Below are 18,239 nucleotides of genomic sequence, written 5' to 3'. Positions count from 1 at the left end.
CCCCATCAGGCTGCCAGGGAGGGCCCTCTAGGGCTGAGCAGACCCCATCAGGCTGCCAGGGAGGGCTCTCCAGGGCTGAGCAGAGCCCTGTTGGGCTGCCAGGGAGGGCTCTCCAGGGCTGAGCACAGAGCCTGGGTTGCCTCAGCCAGCTGGCATTCATAGCTCTGAGGGAGCAGAAAATGCTGTTGGTTCCTCTACCTGTGACACCTGCTCACATCCACAGGCAGGCACCCCCTGCTGCAGCTGGGCACCAGCACACAGAGCCAGGAAAGACTCCTCCTCCCACAGTTCCCACAGGGCTCTGGGGAAAAATTTTAACAGAGAGAGGAGAATTTGGTATCAATTCACTGGTATAAACTATCACAGAACCATGGAAGGTCCTGAGCTGAAGGGACTTGCAGGATCCCCCTGTGCCACCCCTGCCCTGCCCAGACCCCACCAAGCCCAGCCTGGGCATCCCTGGCAGCACTGGCCAAAGGCTCCTGGAGCTCTGGCAGCCTCGGGGCCGTGCCCACTCCCTGGGCAGCCTGGGCAGTGCCAGCACCCTCTGGGGAAGAACCTTGCCCTAAACCTAAACCCCTCCTGGCACCCAGGAGCCCCAGGTGCTCCTCGGATCCTAAGGAAGTTTCCTGGGTGAGAACATCACCAGGTCATAACCAGCAAGGGAAGTTACAGGTGACTACAACAAAAGGTAAAAGAAAGAAGGAAAGGTGGTGTGAAATAACACTCTCCAGAGCCATCAACACCCAAAATACAGTTTGGCTTTGTGATTTAAGAAAATGCATCCATCTGGAGCTTGAGTCCAATATATATTCAGTTTTTATCCACAGGTATTGCCTTATATATCTATTGCCATATAAGCTCCAAACAAAAAGCACTCTGGAGCCGGGCAGTGGGAAAGGCAGAGTAGGACAGAGTGTTTCTTGTTTAAACGAGGGCCACACCATCCCACCTGGAATGCCGGTCGGTTCACTAACAGGAATTATTTACTAAACAATACTCTCTGATGAGCCATGGGAGGGTTTTCCCTTCATGCGGCAGAGAAAGACAGAATTCACAGAAAATACTGTTTTCCACAAGCAAACCCCACATTTCACCCCAAATAAAGCAGCAGCTGAACCAGAACAAAAGACATCCACAGGGAATATCATCCACAACCTTGCCTGCTCAGCCGAGGCAGAGGCACACACAGGCACACAACCTCATCCACGGACCGGCTTCCTTTCCCTGACGCCCCGATAACATTCCCCCGTTCCCCCGGTGCCCTTTGCCGAGCCGTAAGGGACGGCACTCCCAAGGCTGCCGTTCCTCGGGAATGGCATTCCCGGCGCAGGGCTCTCCTCCCTCCCCTGGCTCAGGGCGCAGCGGGCGCGGGGAGCGGCGGCCGGAGGCAGCGGGACCAAGGTGATCCCAGCCCAGGGATCGCCGCGGCGGCACCGCCACACGTTACGGGAACAGCAGCAGGCAGCCGGCCCCAGCAAGGGGCGCAGCATCGCTCACCGCCCGCCCCGGCCACCACGGGAGGCGAGGCGGAGGACCCAGGCCCTGGCACCGCGACACGCCCGGGCACCGTGAGGGGCTGAGGCGGCGCTGCCCCCCCGCCGGCCTGGGCTGAACCGCTGCCGCTCGCAGCCCGCGCCCCTCGCTGCCCCCGTCCCTCCGGGCCGTACCTCATGTCTGTGCGGGCCCTACTCACAGCCCCGGCCGCGGCCAGGGCACCGAGGGGCCGGAGGGGCCGGAGCGGCGCCCGCAGCCGCCTCCGCCGGACGCGCCATCGCCGCCCTCGCCCCGTCTGAGGGGAGGGGGGAGGAGCCCCTCGCGGCCGCCGTACTGACGCGCGGCCGCGGCCCCCGCGTGACGGACAGGGCATGTCACCAATCATAGCCCGGGAAAGCGACGGAGCCCCGCCCCCTTCGGCCAATCAGGGTTCTGACACCCAGCTCTGACGCGCGGCCTCTGCCCGCCTCTCCCGTGACGAGCAGGGCTCTGCACTAATCAGAAGCCGGCACAGTGGCAGGGCCCCGCCTCCCCGACCAATCACGGTTGTGCCAGGCTGAGGGGCCAGCGCTCAGGGAGCGGTGAGGGGCCTGTACTGTGCATACGGAGTTAACTCATGGGGCAATCGCAGGCGGCGTCTCCTCCCTCTCCCGGGCGGTGTCCCACAGGTCGCGCCGGGCGCCGTAGCCTCCCTCCTCACCTCATTGAATGAGTGACATCGACGCGGGCCAATCGTGCCTCGGATTTCATGATGAATGGCGGCCACTTTGACCAATCGCTAGCACTCAAGGTGCTGCCTGAGGCTGTGATTGGTTGGAGGGCTAGGGGCGGTGCCTGAGGGCGAGACGGAAGTGAGGGAGTGTCATGGCAACCGCGAGCGCGTCGCGGCGCTCGGGAGTCCCGCGGAGCCCCTGAGGGCCGGCCCGCGGCTGTCGGAGCCTCTCGGTGCGGGCCGCGTTCGCTCGGAGCCCCTGAGGGCCGGCCCGCGGCTGTCGGAGCCTCTCGGTGCGGGCCGCGTTCGCTCGGAGCCCCTGAGGGCCGACCCCGGGGTGGCGGGGCGGGCACGGGCCCGACGGGCGGGGGTCTCGGGTGGTCCCTCGGGGATTAGAGCTGCAGTAATGGTGCCATGATTTCCTGCCTCTCTACCCCTGCTTTCCCTTTTCCTTCTTAACTCCATTTTACTGTTTGGTTGCTCGGGTTTTTTTTCCTTTCTAAAGGTTCCTGATCGTTGAGGACGACACGGGAGAGGAGAGGTGGAGTCGGGAGAGGAGACGGGAAAGCCAAGTGGTGATTTTTGGTGAAGTCTCGTGTAATTTTCGCTGTTTTCCTGCCCAGGAGTTCCCTGTGTTCCCTGTGCAGTGCCCCGGTGGGAGCTGTGTGGCAAAGAGCCCCTGCACTGCCCCCCAGTCACTCCTGGGTGCTGCAGGGCCTGTTCTGCTGTGCCTGCATCGGCACCTGAAGGGGCTCCAGGAGAGCTGCAGAGGGACTGGGGACAAGGCAGGGACAGCAGCCAGGGAATGGCTCCCAGTGCCAGAGGGCAGGGCTGGGTGGGATCTTGGCAATGAGGAATTGTTCCCTGGCAGGGAACTGGGGGCAGGGCTGGGATGGAATTCCCAGAGCAGCTGGGGCTGCCCCTGGATCCCTGGCAGTGCCCAAGGCCAGGCTGGACACTGGGGACAGTGGGAGGTGTCCCTGCCATGGCAGGGGTGGCACTGGGTGGGATTTGAGGTCCCTTCCAACCCAAACCAGTCTGGGATTCCGTGATCCTCTGTCCTGAGGATTTTCTCTGTTATGGGCATCTAAACCTGTTATTCTGGTTAGAGCTTCTGTATCACAAAGACTCAAATTGCCTGCAAACAGTGGCTGTATTTCCTATAGAGTGGTTTAGTTTAATTTAATTTAATTTAATGTAATTTAGCAGGGCTTTAGTGCCTTGCTTGCCCACAGCCACTGCAGATGTCACAGTTTGGTTGCTGTGTTTTTCAGGTCACTATGAAGGCCCTGTATGCTCAGCAGAATTCTCCTGGAGAGGAAATGACATTTGTGTTCCAGGAAAGGGTGAGTTCCCTTCAGAACTGCTCTGTCCCTCCGGCAGTGGGACAGGAGAGTTTGGCTGGGTGCCACAGGGGAATTGAGGCACAGAAATCCTGCACAGGCTTGGGGAAGGACTGGTGGGATCCTTGCACACACAGGCAGGGGAAGGGAGCGAGGGGAGGTGTCTTTTGGCATCAGGCAGCACTTCCAAGACCACTGCTCTGCAGTTTTGGTGTCCAGACTTTACAAACAAGCTTTGTAGGCATAAAAAATAAACCCTGGGTTCACATTCGCTGGCTGAATTTTCTAGTCTCTGAAAAAGTAGAAATAGAGCTTGAGGAATCTGTGAGATTTGGGGTGAGAAGAGCAGTTCTTACTGGGGTTGTTCCTTTGACATCATTTTGACCTCATTTGGGACTTGAATATTGACCTCAGTGGGTTTGTCAGGATTTGTGCCTCAGATAAAGTGAAAAAAAAACCTCAACAGAAAAATCATGTCAGTGGCTGATGAGATTTAGTAGGGTCTAGTGGTCAGTTTGCAATAATAATATCCAAATATAGTAATGTAATATAATAATATAGTATAGTAAAATATAATATAATATGATATGATATAATATATATAATATAATATAATATAATATAATATAATATAATATAATATAATATAATATATATAATATAATATAATATAATATAATATAATACCAGTTTGCAATAATAGTATAATAATATAATGCTAATGCTAATAATAATGTACTCAAAATGGTGTTGTAAACCCCTTTTCATTGACAAAACCTTCCTGCTCTCCCCAAAAAACAATCCAAGAAGTGGAGAAGTGCTTTCAGGAGCTGGAGGAGCTCCTGGGGCACATGCAGTGTGTAACAAGGAACTGTAAATCTGTCCTAGGAGAACCTTCCTCCCAGCAGAGCCCACGATGTGAAGGTGCAGGTCAGAGCCTGTGCTCTGAGCTGCGTGGACACAAAGGTATTTGTTTGTGTTGTGTAGGCCTGGGGGTGTCATGGTGGTTCCCATGGCCCTTGGCTGGTGGCTGGCACAAGCTCAGGCTGTGCCTTTGCTGCTGGCAGTGGGCACAGGACGTTTTAGGGGGTCTGCCCATCAGGGGGATCTTTGGAAGGTTTCCACAGGCACAGGACTGGGCTGGGCTTCTTGCGCAGCTCTGATTAAAAAGCATCTGGAATTTGATTCCTAATTTATGGAGACAGATCAGTTGTCAGCTGTGAGATCTCTTGCAGTAAATCCCTTTTATCTTCATCTGACTCTAAGCCACAGGTTGGCTTGGCTGGTAGTAACTCCCTGCTTTTATTTTTTAATATGTTTCTAAATTTAAACCCAGAATTCAGTGCCATGGTTTAATACTGAGGGACGTGTGCACTTCCTTCCCCTGGATAACATTTTGGTAATGGCCCAAGCTTCCTGTGATGATCCAGCCCTGTAAGATGGTAATAGATTTATAAATGCAGAGCTTTAGCAAGAATGCTGCCAGCTTTGTTTTCATTTAGCTCCTGGCAGAAATCAAACTGAAGAAGGAACTTGTGCCTGTTGGGAGAGAAATTTCAGGAGTTGTGCTGGAAGGTGAGTGGCTGTCAGTGCCCAGGGAGGGAGGGAGGGAGCAGGGATTCCCCTCAGAGCCCAGAACTCTCTTTGGGTAGGGCACTCAGGAGCAGGAGCTCTTGGCTTCCTTGGTGCTCCCAGTGCTGGTACCACTCCCTGAGGTGGAGAGTCCAGCCTGGCTCTCAGACACCCCCTGTGTGTTCTGCATGGAGCTCCTCGTGCCAAAGTTTGGCAATTCAACATTTGGGCTTGGCATCAAGAATCAATCAATAATTGTAATCAATAGAATTATGTTTTTTCACAAGAAATGTGTATCTTTAGTTTTGTGAGCTAGTGATTAACAGTGCTTCCAAATGCACATCCCATTCCTGCTCTAAATATTTATCTTCTTCCCTTCTTCCCTCCTTTTCTCCTCTCCATGGTGAGTTGGAAGCAAGGTGACCTTTTTCCAGCCAGATGATGAAGTGGTGGGTAAGTTAATGCCTGTTTGCCTCAACTGACACCAACAGTCATCTCTTTATAATGAATGACTGAGGTTGGAATAATTGGTAAGGCTAAATTGTCCATGTATTTTCCAAATTAAACTGCTGTCACAGGAATAAACTTATAAATAGGAATTCTGTTCTAAGAATGTTCCCTTAGGATTTGAAATATGATGTTGTATTAGCCACCGAATTGTGAGTGATGCCTTAGGAGAGAGGAGTTATTTCTGAGAGCATTCTGTCCCACATGTTTATGTTTTGTGTGCTGGATGAAAGGATTAGAGTTCTGGAAGCAGGACAGAGTGGAGAGTGATGGGGAGAGTGTGTGTTTGGGCACTGTGGCTCTTCCTGCATGATTCTCTCATGGCGCAAGAACTGCTCTAGGCAGCTCCCAGAGCCTGGCTATTCCCTGCAGAAACCTGGGGACAGCTCCAGGTGGGCACAGGCACAATTTAATGGGAACTGGGAAAGACTGGACACAGCAGCCAAATTTGCAAGGCTAAGCCCTGTGCTCTAATTGGAGTGTGAGATTTGTGGGGGAGAGGGAAGAAAAGAATGGTTTTCCCTGGGATAGAGGGGGTGTTAATTCAGGAGATGGAGCCAGAACCTCCTGTTCAGGAGAGTTCTGTGGCCAGTGAAGGTAAAAAGCTCAGTTATAACCAGGATGGAGGGGCTTTTTCTGCCTACCCTGCTTTTGCTTTCTCTGCCTTCCCTGGTTAGTTTGTTTTTCCTGTACTTCCTCTTTCCTATTCCTGCTTTTTAACACTTCCACATTCCTGTGTGTTCATCCTCTGCTGCCTCCTGTGCCCTTGGTGCTGCCTTTGCAAAGCACAGGGTCAGGAATTGGGGGAGGGGAGGGGAGGGGAGGGGAGGGGAGGGCAGGGCAGGGCAGGGCAGGGCAAGGCAGGGCAGGGCAGGGCAGGGGAGGGGGGCTGTGGGTGGCTGCTCTGTGCCTCAGATCCCTGCTCTGTGATCCATGGCCTGGAGTGGAAGGGGAACTCTCAGAGTGTGGAATGAGCTCAGACATCACCAGACAAAAATGACACCTGCCAGTACCAGAGAGCACTCTGTGGTGTCCCCATTCTTTCTCCTTTAATCCCAAAATGCTGTAGAAGCACCCCTGGAACTTCCTTGTGCCCAAGGACACCTCGGGCTGGGACCTGGCCAGGATCTCTTACCTGTCCTAAACCTGCCAAGAGGGCACTGAACACGAACAGGAGCAGGGAATTCCTTTGGGAGAATGCTTTGGTTGGAATGATTGGTAGTGTGAAATTCAAGGTCTGTGTTCCTTCTTTTTCAGGAATTCTGCCCCTGGATTCTGAGGAGTCTGGTGTCTGTGAAGTTATCCTGGTTCATGAGCATTATTTGGGTTTGTAGATTATAAATTTTGCTAATAATTTTTGCTGTAGACTTTGTTTTAGCTTTTCTAAAAGGGATCCCATTACCTTGGAGCTCTGGGCACACTCCTTCCATTCCAACTTTCCAGAATTCCAGCTGCCCCACCAAGTCACAGAAGTGTGAACACTCAGTGCTCTCAAGGGCTTTCTCTTTGCTGTCACCATTTCACTGTTCATGATGGCCTAAACCACATGAGCTGACCCTGATTTTTTCCTTTTCCTTTTATTTTCCTTCTAACTTCCCATTCTGTTGCTTCATTGTTGTTATATCTTTTCCTAACCTGTCAAAAAAATTTAATGAGGAGAAATTTGCTTTTTTCTTCCCTTTGACTCAGTCCAGGAATATCACCTGGCACCAGACTAACAGATGGGGTGAAACAAGGAGACTGAAAATGGAGACTGGAATTTTCAGGGATGAGGGTCAGGGAAAGCCTAGTATTGAAACAATGTTTTCAATTATTGTGAGCTTCCTGTTTCCCTTTCTGGGCATAGATTACTTTAATGAGTAGGATACGAAATGTGGGAGTCCCTGTTCTTCTCCCAACAGTTTGTTACCTTGAACAAGCTATTCTTTTGCTCAAAATTTGCTCTTCCCAAAGAAACTGTGGCTGCCCCATCCCTGGAAATGTCCAGGGCCAGGTTGGACACTGGGGCTGGAGCAGCCTGGGACAGTGGGAGGTGTCCCTGCCATGGCAGGGGTGGCACTGGGTGGGCTTTGAGATCCTTCCAACCCAAACCAGATTCTAAAAGTCTAAGCTTAGGTTGTTATTTCTGTGACTGCCATGAATACCTGAGTAGTTATGAGGTGGCTCCCTTAAACTTGGTTATATCAAAGTTGAATCCCTAATTTAATTGTGTAAAATATGGCAAAATATCCTCTCCATGGATTCTTAATACAAGAGGAAACAGGAGTCAGTGGTGGTGACCTGTCTGCAGGTGGAGCCTTCCTGACTCTCTGTGACAGCTTTTGCTAAATAAGCCCAGAGATTTTGCAGGTGTTTTTACCATCTCTTTGGTGTGTTTGTTGGTGTGTTTGTGGGTGTGTGTGGTGTTACATTTTAGTTAAATGGTATGCTCTGTCTCACCCCTCGAAAATGTAGGGTTTATTCCAAGCCTGTGATCCTCCCTGATCCTGCAGTATCATAGATCTGTAATCCCAAGGCTTTTTCTGTGCCCACTTTGAATCTCCCTGTTGGGCTGTGTAAGGGGGGAGAGGCTCTCTTAGCTCTTGGCTCTCTCTTGTCCCCTTTTCTCCCAAGGATCTCCCTCTCCCTTCCCCCCTTCTCCCCCAGAACCAGGCTGCTCCCAGGGCTGGGACCCCCAATAAACCCTCAGCTAATGAGCTGTGTGGAGTCTCCCTGCCTGCCTGCTGCTACCAGGGAGCACACAGCTTAGGGGCCCCCAGAGGCTGCCTGGGGACCCCCAAAGAGCTGCAGCAGGTGTGTTTGTGTTTGTCCCTCAGCTCACAAGCCGCAGAAGGTGTGCTGGGCAGAGGCTGCCGGGACGCTCCGGGACGGGCTCCGCGCGTACACAGCCCTGCACTACCTGGCCCCGGTGTCCCCTGGCTCCAGTGTCCTCGTCCTGGATGGAGCAAGTGTGGGTAGCAGGGCAGGGGTCACACATTCCCCCTGCACACATCCCCCTCAGCACACAGCCCCTGTGTTTCTGGGGTGCTGGCAGTGCCCTTCCTTTCCTGGCTTTGCAGGAAGGGCTTTCCCGTGTGGGGTCTGACCAGGGGCATTGTACTGCCTGGAGTGGGGGTGCACACAGGGAGGGTGTTCCTGCAGTGACAGGAGTGAGGGGTGCACACAGGGAGGGTGTTCCTGCAGTGACAGGAGTGAGGGGTGCACACAGGGAGGGTGTTCCTGCAGTGACAGGAGTGAGGGGTGCACACAGGGAGGGTGTTCATGCAGTGACAGGAGTGAGGGGTGCACACAGGGAGGGTGTTCATGCAGTGACAGGAGGGGTGGGTGCACACAGGGAGGGTGTTCATGCAGTGACAGGAGTGAGGGGTGCACACAGGGAGGGTGTTCCTGCAGTGACAGGAGGAGGGGGTGCACACAGGGAGGGTGTTCCTGCAGTGACAGGAGTGGGGGGTGCACACAGGGAGGGTGTTCCTGCAGTGACAGGAGTGGGGGGTGCACACAGGGAGGGTGTTCCTGCAGTGACAGGAGGGGGGGGTGCACACAGGGAGGGTGGTCCTGCAGTGACAGGAGGAGGGGGTGCACACAGGGAGGGTGTTCCTGCAGTGACACAGTTTTGTCCTCAGGGGTAACTGCAGGAAAATGCCTTATTTTTTAGTCCTCTCCCACCTCTGCTTTTTACCTTTTCTTGGATAGAAATAATTTGATTTGCATCCCTGCAGTTCTTGGTGCTAATGAAGATGTGGGGTCCCCTCAGCCAAGGTTCTGTAATGTAAACATGGCTGGGGCTTTTTTCTTGGAGCTTTTTTCCCTTCAAGCTCTGAGTTCCAGCTGCAGTGAAGGTGGCTGTATTAATTAAAGTACAATCTGAGCTGTTTTGTTGATGACAAGAAGCAGTTACTGACCAAAAGTTCATTCAGAGCTTCCCAGTCACTGAAGAGTTGTTTTGGCCTCACTTAGGACAGAAGCAGATCTCTGAATATTCAATTCTTGGTTCAGCTGTGGGTTTTTTGCAGGAGTAAGTTCATTTCTGGGTATTCTCCTGACTGGCCTTTACAATGTAATTGTTCTTAACATCAAATTGTTGGTGTAAAGAAATGAATGAATAAATTAATCAATGACCCTGCTTTTCCCCTCTCAGCCATTTGGTACCATTGCAATTCAGTTGGCCCAGCACAGAGGGGCCAAAGTCATCTCCACTGCCCACAGCCTGGAGGACAAGCAGTACCTGGAGAGGCTCAGGCCTGCTGGGGGTGAGTTTTATCCTTCAGTGCTGAAGTTTGGCCTAAAGAATGTCAAAAAAGATTCTTTTCTGCCAGGTCTAGAGACTTACTTCTGTAAAAATTAAACACAAAGTGATAAACAGTCTAATTAAATAGTTTTCAGGTTTGTTCTGTACTCCACAGGTGTTTAATTTCTGGTTTAGGTGTACTTAATGGCATTTTAATTCTCCATTTCAGTTGTAATGAGTGGCAGTACCTCCCAGTTGTGCTGAGTGCTGGCTTTTGGCTTCAGTGCTCAGGAAATCTTTCCATGTGCTGAAGGGTTGCTGTGCAAGGAAGGATTGCTGACTCACCACTCCCCCAGTGTGTGCCAGAGCTCACACACCTGACAGCCAGCGCTCAGCACCTCAGATTACTCCTGCCAGGGTTGTATCAAGTGCCAGGTGCTGCCACAGCTGGAGCTGGACATGCACAGGCTCTGCATTCTCCTGCTTTCCAAAGGAGCTTGGCCTCACACACAGCACTTGCCTTCTTCCCTTTCATACTTCAAGTCTGGGGATTTTTCCCTCTGAAAATAACATGAGAAGATACTCTGTGTAGGAGCTACTGGCATCTTTTCTGATCTTTTTGTGGAGGAAAGTGGAATATTCCTTTATTCTGACAGTTTTAAAATAAAGGATGGCTCGTCAGTCTGGCTGGATTGCAGCAAAAGGTTAAAACTGGTGCCTGCCACTTCCTCCTGCAAATACCAAGTGCTGCAGTGTGATTGCCAGGTGGATTTTTCAGAGTATGATTTTTGTTGGCATCCACTGGGGTTACAGAACTGGAAGATGCCTTTGGGGGGAGCCTTGTGCAGCCCCATCTGTGTGGCTACAGCTGCAGCCACCACAGCACCCAGGGCTGCCACTGCAGCACCTGCCAGACTCATTTCCCTGGAGCTTGACAGCAACACTTTTTGTTTTGCAATTTGACCCAAAACCCCCCTATTTTTCCCGATTTCAGCAGCCTTTTTTACTGTCTCTATGTTTATATATTTTACTGCACCAGCAGTCCTGACAGACATCAGAACTGGAAGATTTTTGGGAATGCTGTTGCTGTGCAGAGCCTTGTTGCACCAGCTGTTACAGGGCCAAAGAGGAAATCCTGAAGCCCTAAAACTTCCTTTTGTAACATTTTATGGGTGTATTTTGCTAATTATATGAAAAATTCATGACCTAGGAAAAGATTTAGCAATTTTATTCTCACAGTCCTGAGAACTTTTCACAGCATTTTTAAGTTCTTTGACTGTTAATGTCAAATAGATCCTGAGTTACCCAAGCTCTAATTGGCTTCTTGTGTGTGTGGGTGGAGAATTTTCAGTTTTGTGCTTGTTCAGTGGATTTTTGGTTAGTTTTTGGCAGTTTTCAGTGAGCAGCAGTTTGTGTTATCATTGTTGAGCATACCAAGCTGCTTCCTGGAATGGCTAAGGGGAAAAATGATAACTGCAACTTAATTTCAAATAAAGCAATAGAACCTGGGTATAGCATTAAAGAGAGAACCAGTTTGACTGCAAAAGCAAAAAGCTTTTAAAAGTGTTCAGACTTTCTGATTTGTTTGTTCATTAATGTGATTCCAGTGCCTGAAGTAGAAGTTCTGGTAATGTTTCAGGATTTGAATTTAGACCAACAGGATGGGGCTTTTTTTTTGTCTTTAGTAATCTCTGGAGTAAAAGTTATCATAGAGTGAAGGAGGGGATTTGAACAAATGTTGGCATTTTAGTGCCTGTGTTTCAGGCTGGAGACAGAATCTTCCATAAGCAGTGGGATGAGTTTCTGTTAGAGAACCCAAGGAAAAGCATCTGCACTTGCCCAGATATTTCCTCTCCTCCCCAGGGCACCTCCTGCTTTTCTGTTTGTTTGCTTTGGGAGGTTTTATTCTGTGCCACCAACTCTGAGCTCTTGGGGCAAGCCTCTGCTTAGAACCCCCCAGAGCAAACTCTGGGAGAGGCTGTGGGATCCTGGGGTTTCTGTGCCTCCCAGCAGTGGAGGAGGAGAGAAACTGAAGTTTTTCCAGTCAGAAAAAAGTTATTTTGGAAGCTGTGCAAGTCACAGCAGAAGAAACTGAACTCATTTACCAGCATTTTGTGAGAAATACATAAATGACAAAGGATTAGGGAAGTTATATTACAGTTTGTTGCTTGGCCTTTTCCCTTTTGGGAAAATTCTCCCCAGTGGCAAGAATTTTTCCCAGCATTTTTTTAGGAAGGAAGTTGACCAGGATTTTGACAAGTACTGTTTGAACTATTCTATTGAGTTAAGGAACAAAACTGGACATTTCTGCTAAACAGAAATCAGAAAATAGTCAAACTGGTGGAACTCTGGCCTTTTCTTTTAGATTGCCAGGCTTTGGGCCTATGAAACCAGAATTATTTTCAAAAAGTGAAATTATTTGCAGAAATAGTACCATGTCAAATTGCCCTGGTAAGGAAAACATTTTAACTTCTTGACTGAAGGAAACCAAGAAGAAAAATATGTTATGGAGGTTTATTTGCATAGAGGGAATGTGGCTATCATTAATAATTAATTATCATCTCATCTTTAGTAAATTTTGACTGTGAAATCTCCAGTGAAATCATTTGACTTCACTGAAAAAAAAAGAGGAAATGACCTAAGATTTGAATGCATCCTATGATTAGATTGGGGATTTGAAGGGGCAAAAAGAACCAAACCCAAGGCAATTATTGGTGATTTGTTAATATCCTTAATGACCAGCTCCTTGCATTTTTTCTTCCCTCCCTCTTTCCTCCCCTCCCTGCTGCTGGGATCCCTCTCCAGGAGTCCGGCAGCCTTTGGTGGGTGAGTGCAGGTCTGAGCTCAGGCTCCACATTTGTCTGATGTTCTTTCAGTTCTCATTTGGCTGTGAAGTCCTTGGCCTCTTTAGTTTCTAAATGTTTGTTCTACTTCATAATGATGAAACAAACCCTGGGGCTGCTCCTTCTCTGTGTTATTGTTATAACGTTAAAAATGCCTTTTACCTGAAAGAGGGCGGGGCGGGGTGGGATCTTGGCAATGAGGAATTCTCCCTGGCAGGGTGGGCAGGCCCTGGCCCAGGGTGCCCAGAGCAGCTGGGGCTGCCCCTGGATCCCTGGCAGTGCCCAAGGCCAGGCTGGACACTGGGACTGGAGCAGCCTGGCAAAGTGGGAGGTGTCCCTGCCATGGCAGGGGTGGGATGTGATCCTCAAAGTCCCTTCCAAACCATCCCAGGATTCTCTCATTGCTGATTCTCTGGTTCATCTTTATAACCAGCTATAAACAGGGCGTCATAGATACATGACAGGAAAATGTGTTGGTGGCTTTCAGTTCAGCAGCATTTCAAGAGCAGATGTAAATCCTTCATCTAAACATTTAATTAAAGACCCAGAAAGCCAGGACTTGGACAAGAATAGGGAAAAATGAACTTAGAGAAGGATTTGCCACATTTTATCCTTTCGGGCCAACAAGCTCATGAATTAACTTGCATTCATACTTTTGGTGTTGATTTTGCACTGTGTTGAAAATGAAAAAAGAGACGTGCCAGGTGTTTTGGGTGTAGCTGCAAACCCGTTTGTGGAACCTGCAGAGAGCAGAAACTGTGTGTGCTGCTCAGGATCTGAGCTCTCAGCTTTGAGCACCCAAACTCCCTTTGCACGGATCTGAAGTGGTTTTTGCTGCTGTCCTGCTCTGGCAGCCCGGGTGATCGACGTGTCCCACGGGAAGATTGACCTGGCCGAGAGCTGCCTGGAGGAGACGGGCGGGCTGGGCGTGGACATCGTGCTGGATGCCGGAGGTAAGGGAGCGTTCCTGCCCCTGGCAGTGGCATCCCATTGTCACCCACCGCTGCTGCCAGCACCTCCCAGGCAGCTGCTAACGGGCTGAAATGGTCCTCTCTTTGAAACTGGAAATTAAAAATGGCTCTAGAGAGTAGAGTTACTATTATTATTATTATTATTATTATTATTATTATTATTATTATTATTATTATTATTATTATTATTATTATTATTATTATTTTACTATTTATTACTATAAATAGTAATAAATATATGTTGTATATTTGAAATATAACAATATATAAATATTTGATCTATCAATCAAATTTGATATATATTATAATGTACTGCTGATATGTATTTATATATAATAGAATCTAAATATATAATATTAGGTATTTAGTATCTAATGTATAATAGTATCTAAATGTATAATTTATAAATTATGTAGTACTTTTTATATATGTACTATAATATATTGTATTTTATAGTTGTTATGTATGGTGTTTTATACATTATGCATTAAGTTATATATACTATATATTATATATCTTTTATATCGTATATACTCTCTTATGTATAATATACTGTTATATAGCCTATGTTATATACTATATAATATAGGCTACATTACAGTCTATATTGTTATTATATAGTATTATGAATATGAATATAAACAAAATATTGCTCTGAATAGTAACTTCAGAGCTGTTATAAAATATTATTCTAAGTAAAGTATATAAAATACTCAGGGTATAAGTAAAATAATAAATTCAGAAATTTTCAACCATTTTTAGCTGAAACAATCAAAAACCTTAGAGTTCCACTGAAAGGTGTGGAAATAGATACATCCTGAATTTTCCACATTTTCTGCTGAGCTCAGAGGAGTTTGTTCTCCCTCGCAGTGAGGCTGTACAGTGCTGAGGATGAAGCAGGTTCCAGATGCCAGCTGCTGCCTCACAAGCACGACATCATCACCCTGCTTGGGGTTGGGGGACGCTGGATAACGACGGAAAGGAACCTGCAGGTAAGGGTGCCTGTGGCAGGGAGGAGTTTGTCCCACAGCAGACAGACATACAGACACATACAGCTGTTGTTTCAGTCTGTCAGTGTCACACTGACACTCTCTTTTAAGAGTGGGCAAGGGGTGTTTTTTGTTTGGTTCTACCACCTCTATAAAATAACCATCTAACCTTTATTTTTATTAAGGAAAATGTAACTTAAGAACATTTTTCTTCAATTTGCTTCAGCTGGATCCTCCAGACAGCCATTCCTTGTTCCTTAAGGGAGCCACAGTGTCCTTCCTGAACGAGGAGGTCTGGAACTTGTCCAATGTGCAGCAGGGCAAGTATCTTGATATCCTTTGGTGGTACTGTGGAATTCTCACTGCTCAAAGGAGTGAAAACACAACTGGGAAATCCCACTGAGAGGTTCTGCTCTGCTCAGTGCTGCAACCCAGCTCCAAGGTGGAGATAATGTACGAGAGACACTCAGGTTTTAAGGTATTTTCTGCATTCCTTTTAAATACATCCCAGACTGGTTTGGTGGGAAGGACCTTAAAGCTCATCCCACCCCAGCCCTGCCATGGCAGGGACACCTCCCACTGTCCCAGGCTGCTCCCAGCCCCAGTGTCCAACCCGGCCTTGAAAATGTCTCTACAAGCTTCATTTTAAAAGCAGTGCTGCAAACACCCATTCTGGGGAAAAAAATGCAGTATTTTTGTTCATTATTGAAGCAATTAATTGAAGATTTGATTCTATATGTTCTTATATTATGCAAGTGACGTTTTGGATTTTTTTTTAGTTGTTGTGCTTTTGGGCGTTGAATGCCTCACCTGTAAACTTAATGCACTCATGTTCACTGCAAAAGTGGAAATGGTTTGGCTTCCTAACTTCTCCTTTATTTGCAACGTACAGAAATATTATGTACAGAAAATGTACTGATTTGTTTTGTACATGAAATTTATGGAGGGACAATGTTGGTTGGGAGCAGGAAAAGGAATGTCTCCTACATTTGGGCTGATGCAGCTGGACTGAGCTCCTTGGACAGGACATTTTCAGCCCTGAAAGGTTTGGGTGCTTTTGGCTTTAGGAACTTGTGTATCTTGTGAAATTCTGAAGCGTCTGGCATTACTGTCATCTGAAGAAATCACAAACTGATCAATTTTTTAAAAGAACTAGAGCTTCAAGTATCAGCCTGATTGCCCTTGAAATGAAGGATGAGCCTTGTTGTTTGAGTTTCCTACGAAGACTGAATACAGCCCCATGTGTTGGGCTGTCTTGGCTGGTGGTCATTAAATCACAGACCCCTCTCATGGCAGTGTGCTCCAAGAACTTCCAGCCTCTGCTGTGTTCCCAACTCCATTTTGGCTTTTTATCAGGTGCCTGTATGAACAGTCATGACAGCTACCTGATCCCAAGGTCTGTTCTCTTCATCCTGCATAAAAAATGCCATTGATTAATGATTGATTGATTGATGCTGTACAAGTGCAGGATGCATTGTGTTTCATATTGAAATAGTGAAGATTTTCATATTGAAATAATTGAAATATCCCATATTTCATTTCTGCATCCTATTTCAGGAAAGTAGGTTTCTGATATAAAAACAAGTGCAAAAATCTGATCTAAAGCCTGGAATTAAGGTTCATTTTTATTTTGCCTTGATCTTGCTGAGTTTGTATCAGTACAGGGCTGTGACCAGCACATGTGATTGTAAAGCGATTTCTCTCTAGCTCTGTTGTTCCTTAACAATCCTCTTGGATACCCATCCTGGAAGATATCATGGATAAATTATCAAATGGCATTTTCAGGTGAGAGATGCAGAGATTTCTGTGGGTTTTTAAATTCAGCATTAGAAGTAGAAAACTCTGGCCAGCACTAACACCCCTGAGCAGAGCTTCAGGAAGTTACAGGAAGACTCCCATAATAAGGTGGGAATGGAAGATCCCTTCCCTTAAAGCGGGATAACAACTGCTGCTAAGCAGAACCTCCCCACCAGCCCATTTTCCTCCTGCAAGAAGGATCTCTTTTCATTTATTTTGTCTCCTCTTTGCTCTGGGGCTTTTCCCTTCTGTGCACTGGAGCAAAGCCATAAACCTGTTACTTTGTATGAGGAGGGAGGTTGACACAGTGAAACTAAAGTCTGTCCTGTGATATTTCTGGTGCTCTGTGTGTGCTCACCAGCACTTTTTACTGTTTCATTTCAGGCCTCAACTGGATGAAGCCATCCCATTGTATGAAGCCAAAGTTTCTATGGAAATAGTTCAGAAGAATCAAGCTAGAAAGAGACAAGTGATCCAGTTCTGATGAGACACAACTTCTGATTTCTCAGCCTGGGGAAGATAAAGAAATGTATTTGTGGTATAAATCAGTGTACACTTGGCAGTGAACAGAATTTAAACATTCTTTGTACCTCAGCTCAAATGGTCTCCGAAGCTTCCATGACTTCAGGGTTTTTAAATTCCCTTGAGCAGAATCTTCCTATCAGCAGCTTCTAAAGAAGCAGCCTCGACATAAAAACTTGTCTGCCCTGCCACACTTAAAAATGTCAGAAACATCTACAGGCAAACTCAGTCTCTGTTGGTTTTCAACCCTAAGAAATTAAAGAGGGACAAAAAGATGTTTTTATTAGTCTTTTTGTCTCCAACCTCTACCAGTAGTTACCTTTATAGTTACCTTTTGCTTTTGACTGCACTGAGACTGAATGCTACACTTAAAGATCTTAACCCACATTTAAAATTGTTGTTCAATTAAAGAACAGGCAAAGCTATCGAGGTTGGCAAGGGTGGCAGATGGGAAGGATGTGGTACTGACAGCAGGAGTTTCCCCCAGCTCTTTCCCTTCCTCTCAGCACTAAGGCACCAAACCTGGTAAATCCAGAGTCCCCAAGCTGGTGGAATTGTGTGAGTCAGGTGTTTGAGGCACTTTGGTAGCTTGTTACCTTTGGTATCTCCCTGTGCTGTGCATGTTCATTTCCCCTCTTTTAACCTCAGCACAGCTCAGAGCTGTCTCTCCACCATTATCCACGACTGTGGCCTGTCTGGAAGTCAGCAGTGGGGAAGGAACTGCATTTTGCTTTCCTCAAAGCATGTGCCTCCCGACATGCTGTGATTCGAGAGCAAAAAGTACTTTTTCTCTTCCAGCCGTGTTGCTCATTTTCGCTGTGGATCACTCAAACCATGGACATGGCCACTTCAAAGCTGTGTCAGTGGGAAAATTTGAGCGAAATAGAAGATCCCGAAGCACACCTGATCTGTCTCCTCTCACTGACTGCACTTGGAGGAGGTTCTGGATCAGTGGTGCAGGGCAAGCCTAGGAAATCAGGAGAACTCTGATTTCACTCCTTGTGTGCTGCCATGCAGCCCGGGAAGGGAGAGGGGCTTTTGTGCCCGGCTGAGGCGTGGGAGTCCTCCGGGAGCTCCACACCCATCCTGCAGCCTTGGAGCCGGCTGCTGGGTTTTACCTGGGGCTGCTCAGTTTTGCTTCAATGTTTCCAAAATAAAGAAGATGAAGAAAGATATTAACAAGTTTAAAAAACCAAGCACAAGCAGTGACAAAACTGCGGACGAGAGATCTTTTAACAGTATCGTTTTTCTTTTATTA

At 47.8% G+C, this 18,239-nt stretch overlaps 2 protein-coding genes across 15 annotated transcripts in view; one reads left to right on the top strand and one right to left on the bottom strand.

The window, feature by feature from the left end:
- ITSN1 (intersectin 1) overlaps nucleotides 1-1,835 on the bottom strand; it is a 111,383-nt gene extending 109,548 nt beyond the window's left edge. For 3 of the 4 annotated variants that reach the window (XM_050970700.1, XM_050970730.1, XM_050970771.1), the window contains exon 1: nucleotides 1,671-1,835. The gene's annotated coding sequence lies outside the window, so the exon portion shown is untranslated. The remainder of the gene's footprint in view (nucleotides 1-1,670) is intronic. The other variant, XM_050970822.1, reaches the window with a different exon arrangement.
- Nucleotides 1,836-2,145: 310 nt separating this feature from the next.
- CRYZL1 (crystallin zeta like 1) lies at nucleotides 2,146-17,256 on the top strand. 11 transcript variants are annotated; one of them, XM_030234471.2, is made up of 15 exons: nucleotides 2,146-2,287; nucleotides 2,715-2,794; nucleotides 3,484-3,555; nucleotides 4,441-4,518; nucleotides 5,055-5,127; nucleotides 5,533-5,577; nucleotides 6,889-6,957; nucleotides 8,448-8,581; nucleotides 9,770-9,881; nucleotides 12,665-12,685; nucleotides 13,557-13,655; nucleotides 14,544-14,665; nucleotides 14,889-14,994; nucleotides 16,402-16,447; nucleotides 16,844-17,256. In XM_030234471.2, the coding sequence occupies exons 3-15, from the start codon at nucleotides 3,490-3,492 to the stop codon at nucleotides 16,941-16,943; spliced, it is 1,071 nt and encodes a 356-aa protein (XP_030090331.1). In that variant the 5' UTR covers nucleotides 2,146-2,287; nucleotides 2,715-2,794; nucleotides 3,484-3,489; the 3' UTR covers nucleotides 16,944-17,256. The 11 variants fall into 11 exon arrangements, with proteins under 11 accessions (XP_030090331.1, XP_018780372.2, XP_030090329.1 ...); XM_018924827.3 differs by lacking the exon at nucleotides 2,146-2,287 and adding an exon at nucleotides 2,317-2,442 and having other exon boundaries at nucleotides 2,715-2,784; XM_030234469.2 differs by lacking the exon at nucleotides 2,146-2,287 and adding an exon at nucleotides 2,317-2,442.
- Nucleotides 17,257-18,239: the final 983 nt, after the last annotated feature.

This window comes from Serinus canaria, chromosome 1 (genome assembly GCF_022539315.1).
Source record: "Serinus canaria isolate serCan28SL12 chromosome 1, serCan2020, whole genome shotgun sequence".
NCBI lineage: Eukaryota > Metazoa > Chordata > Aves > Passeriformes > Fringillidae > Serinus > Serinus canaria.
This window is presented reverse-complemented; position numbering and strand designations above follow the sequence as displayed.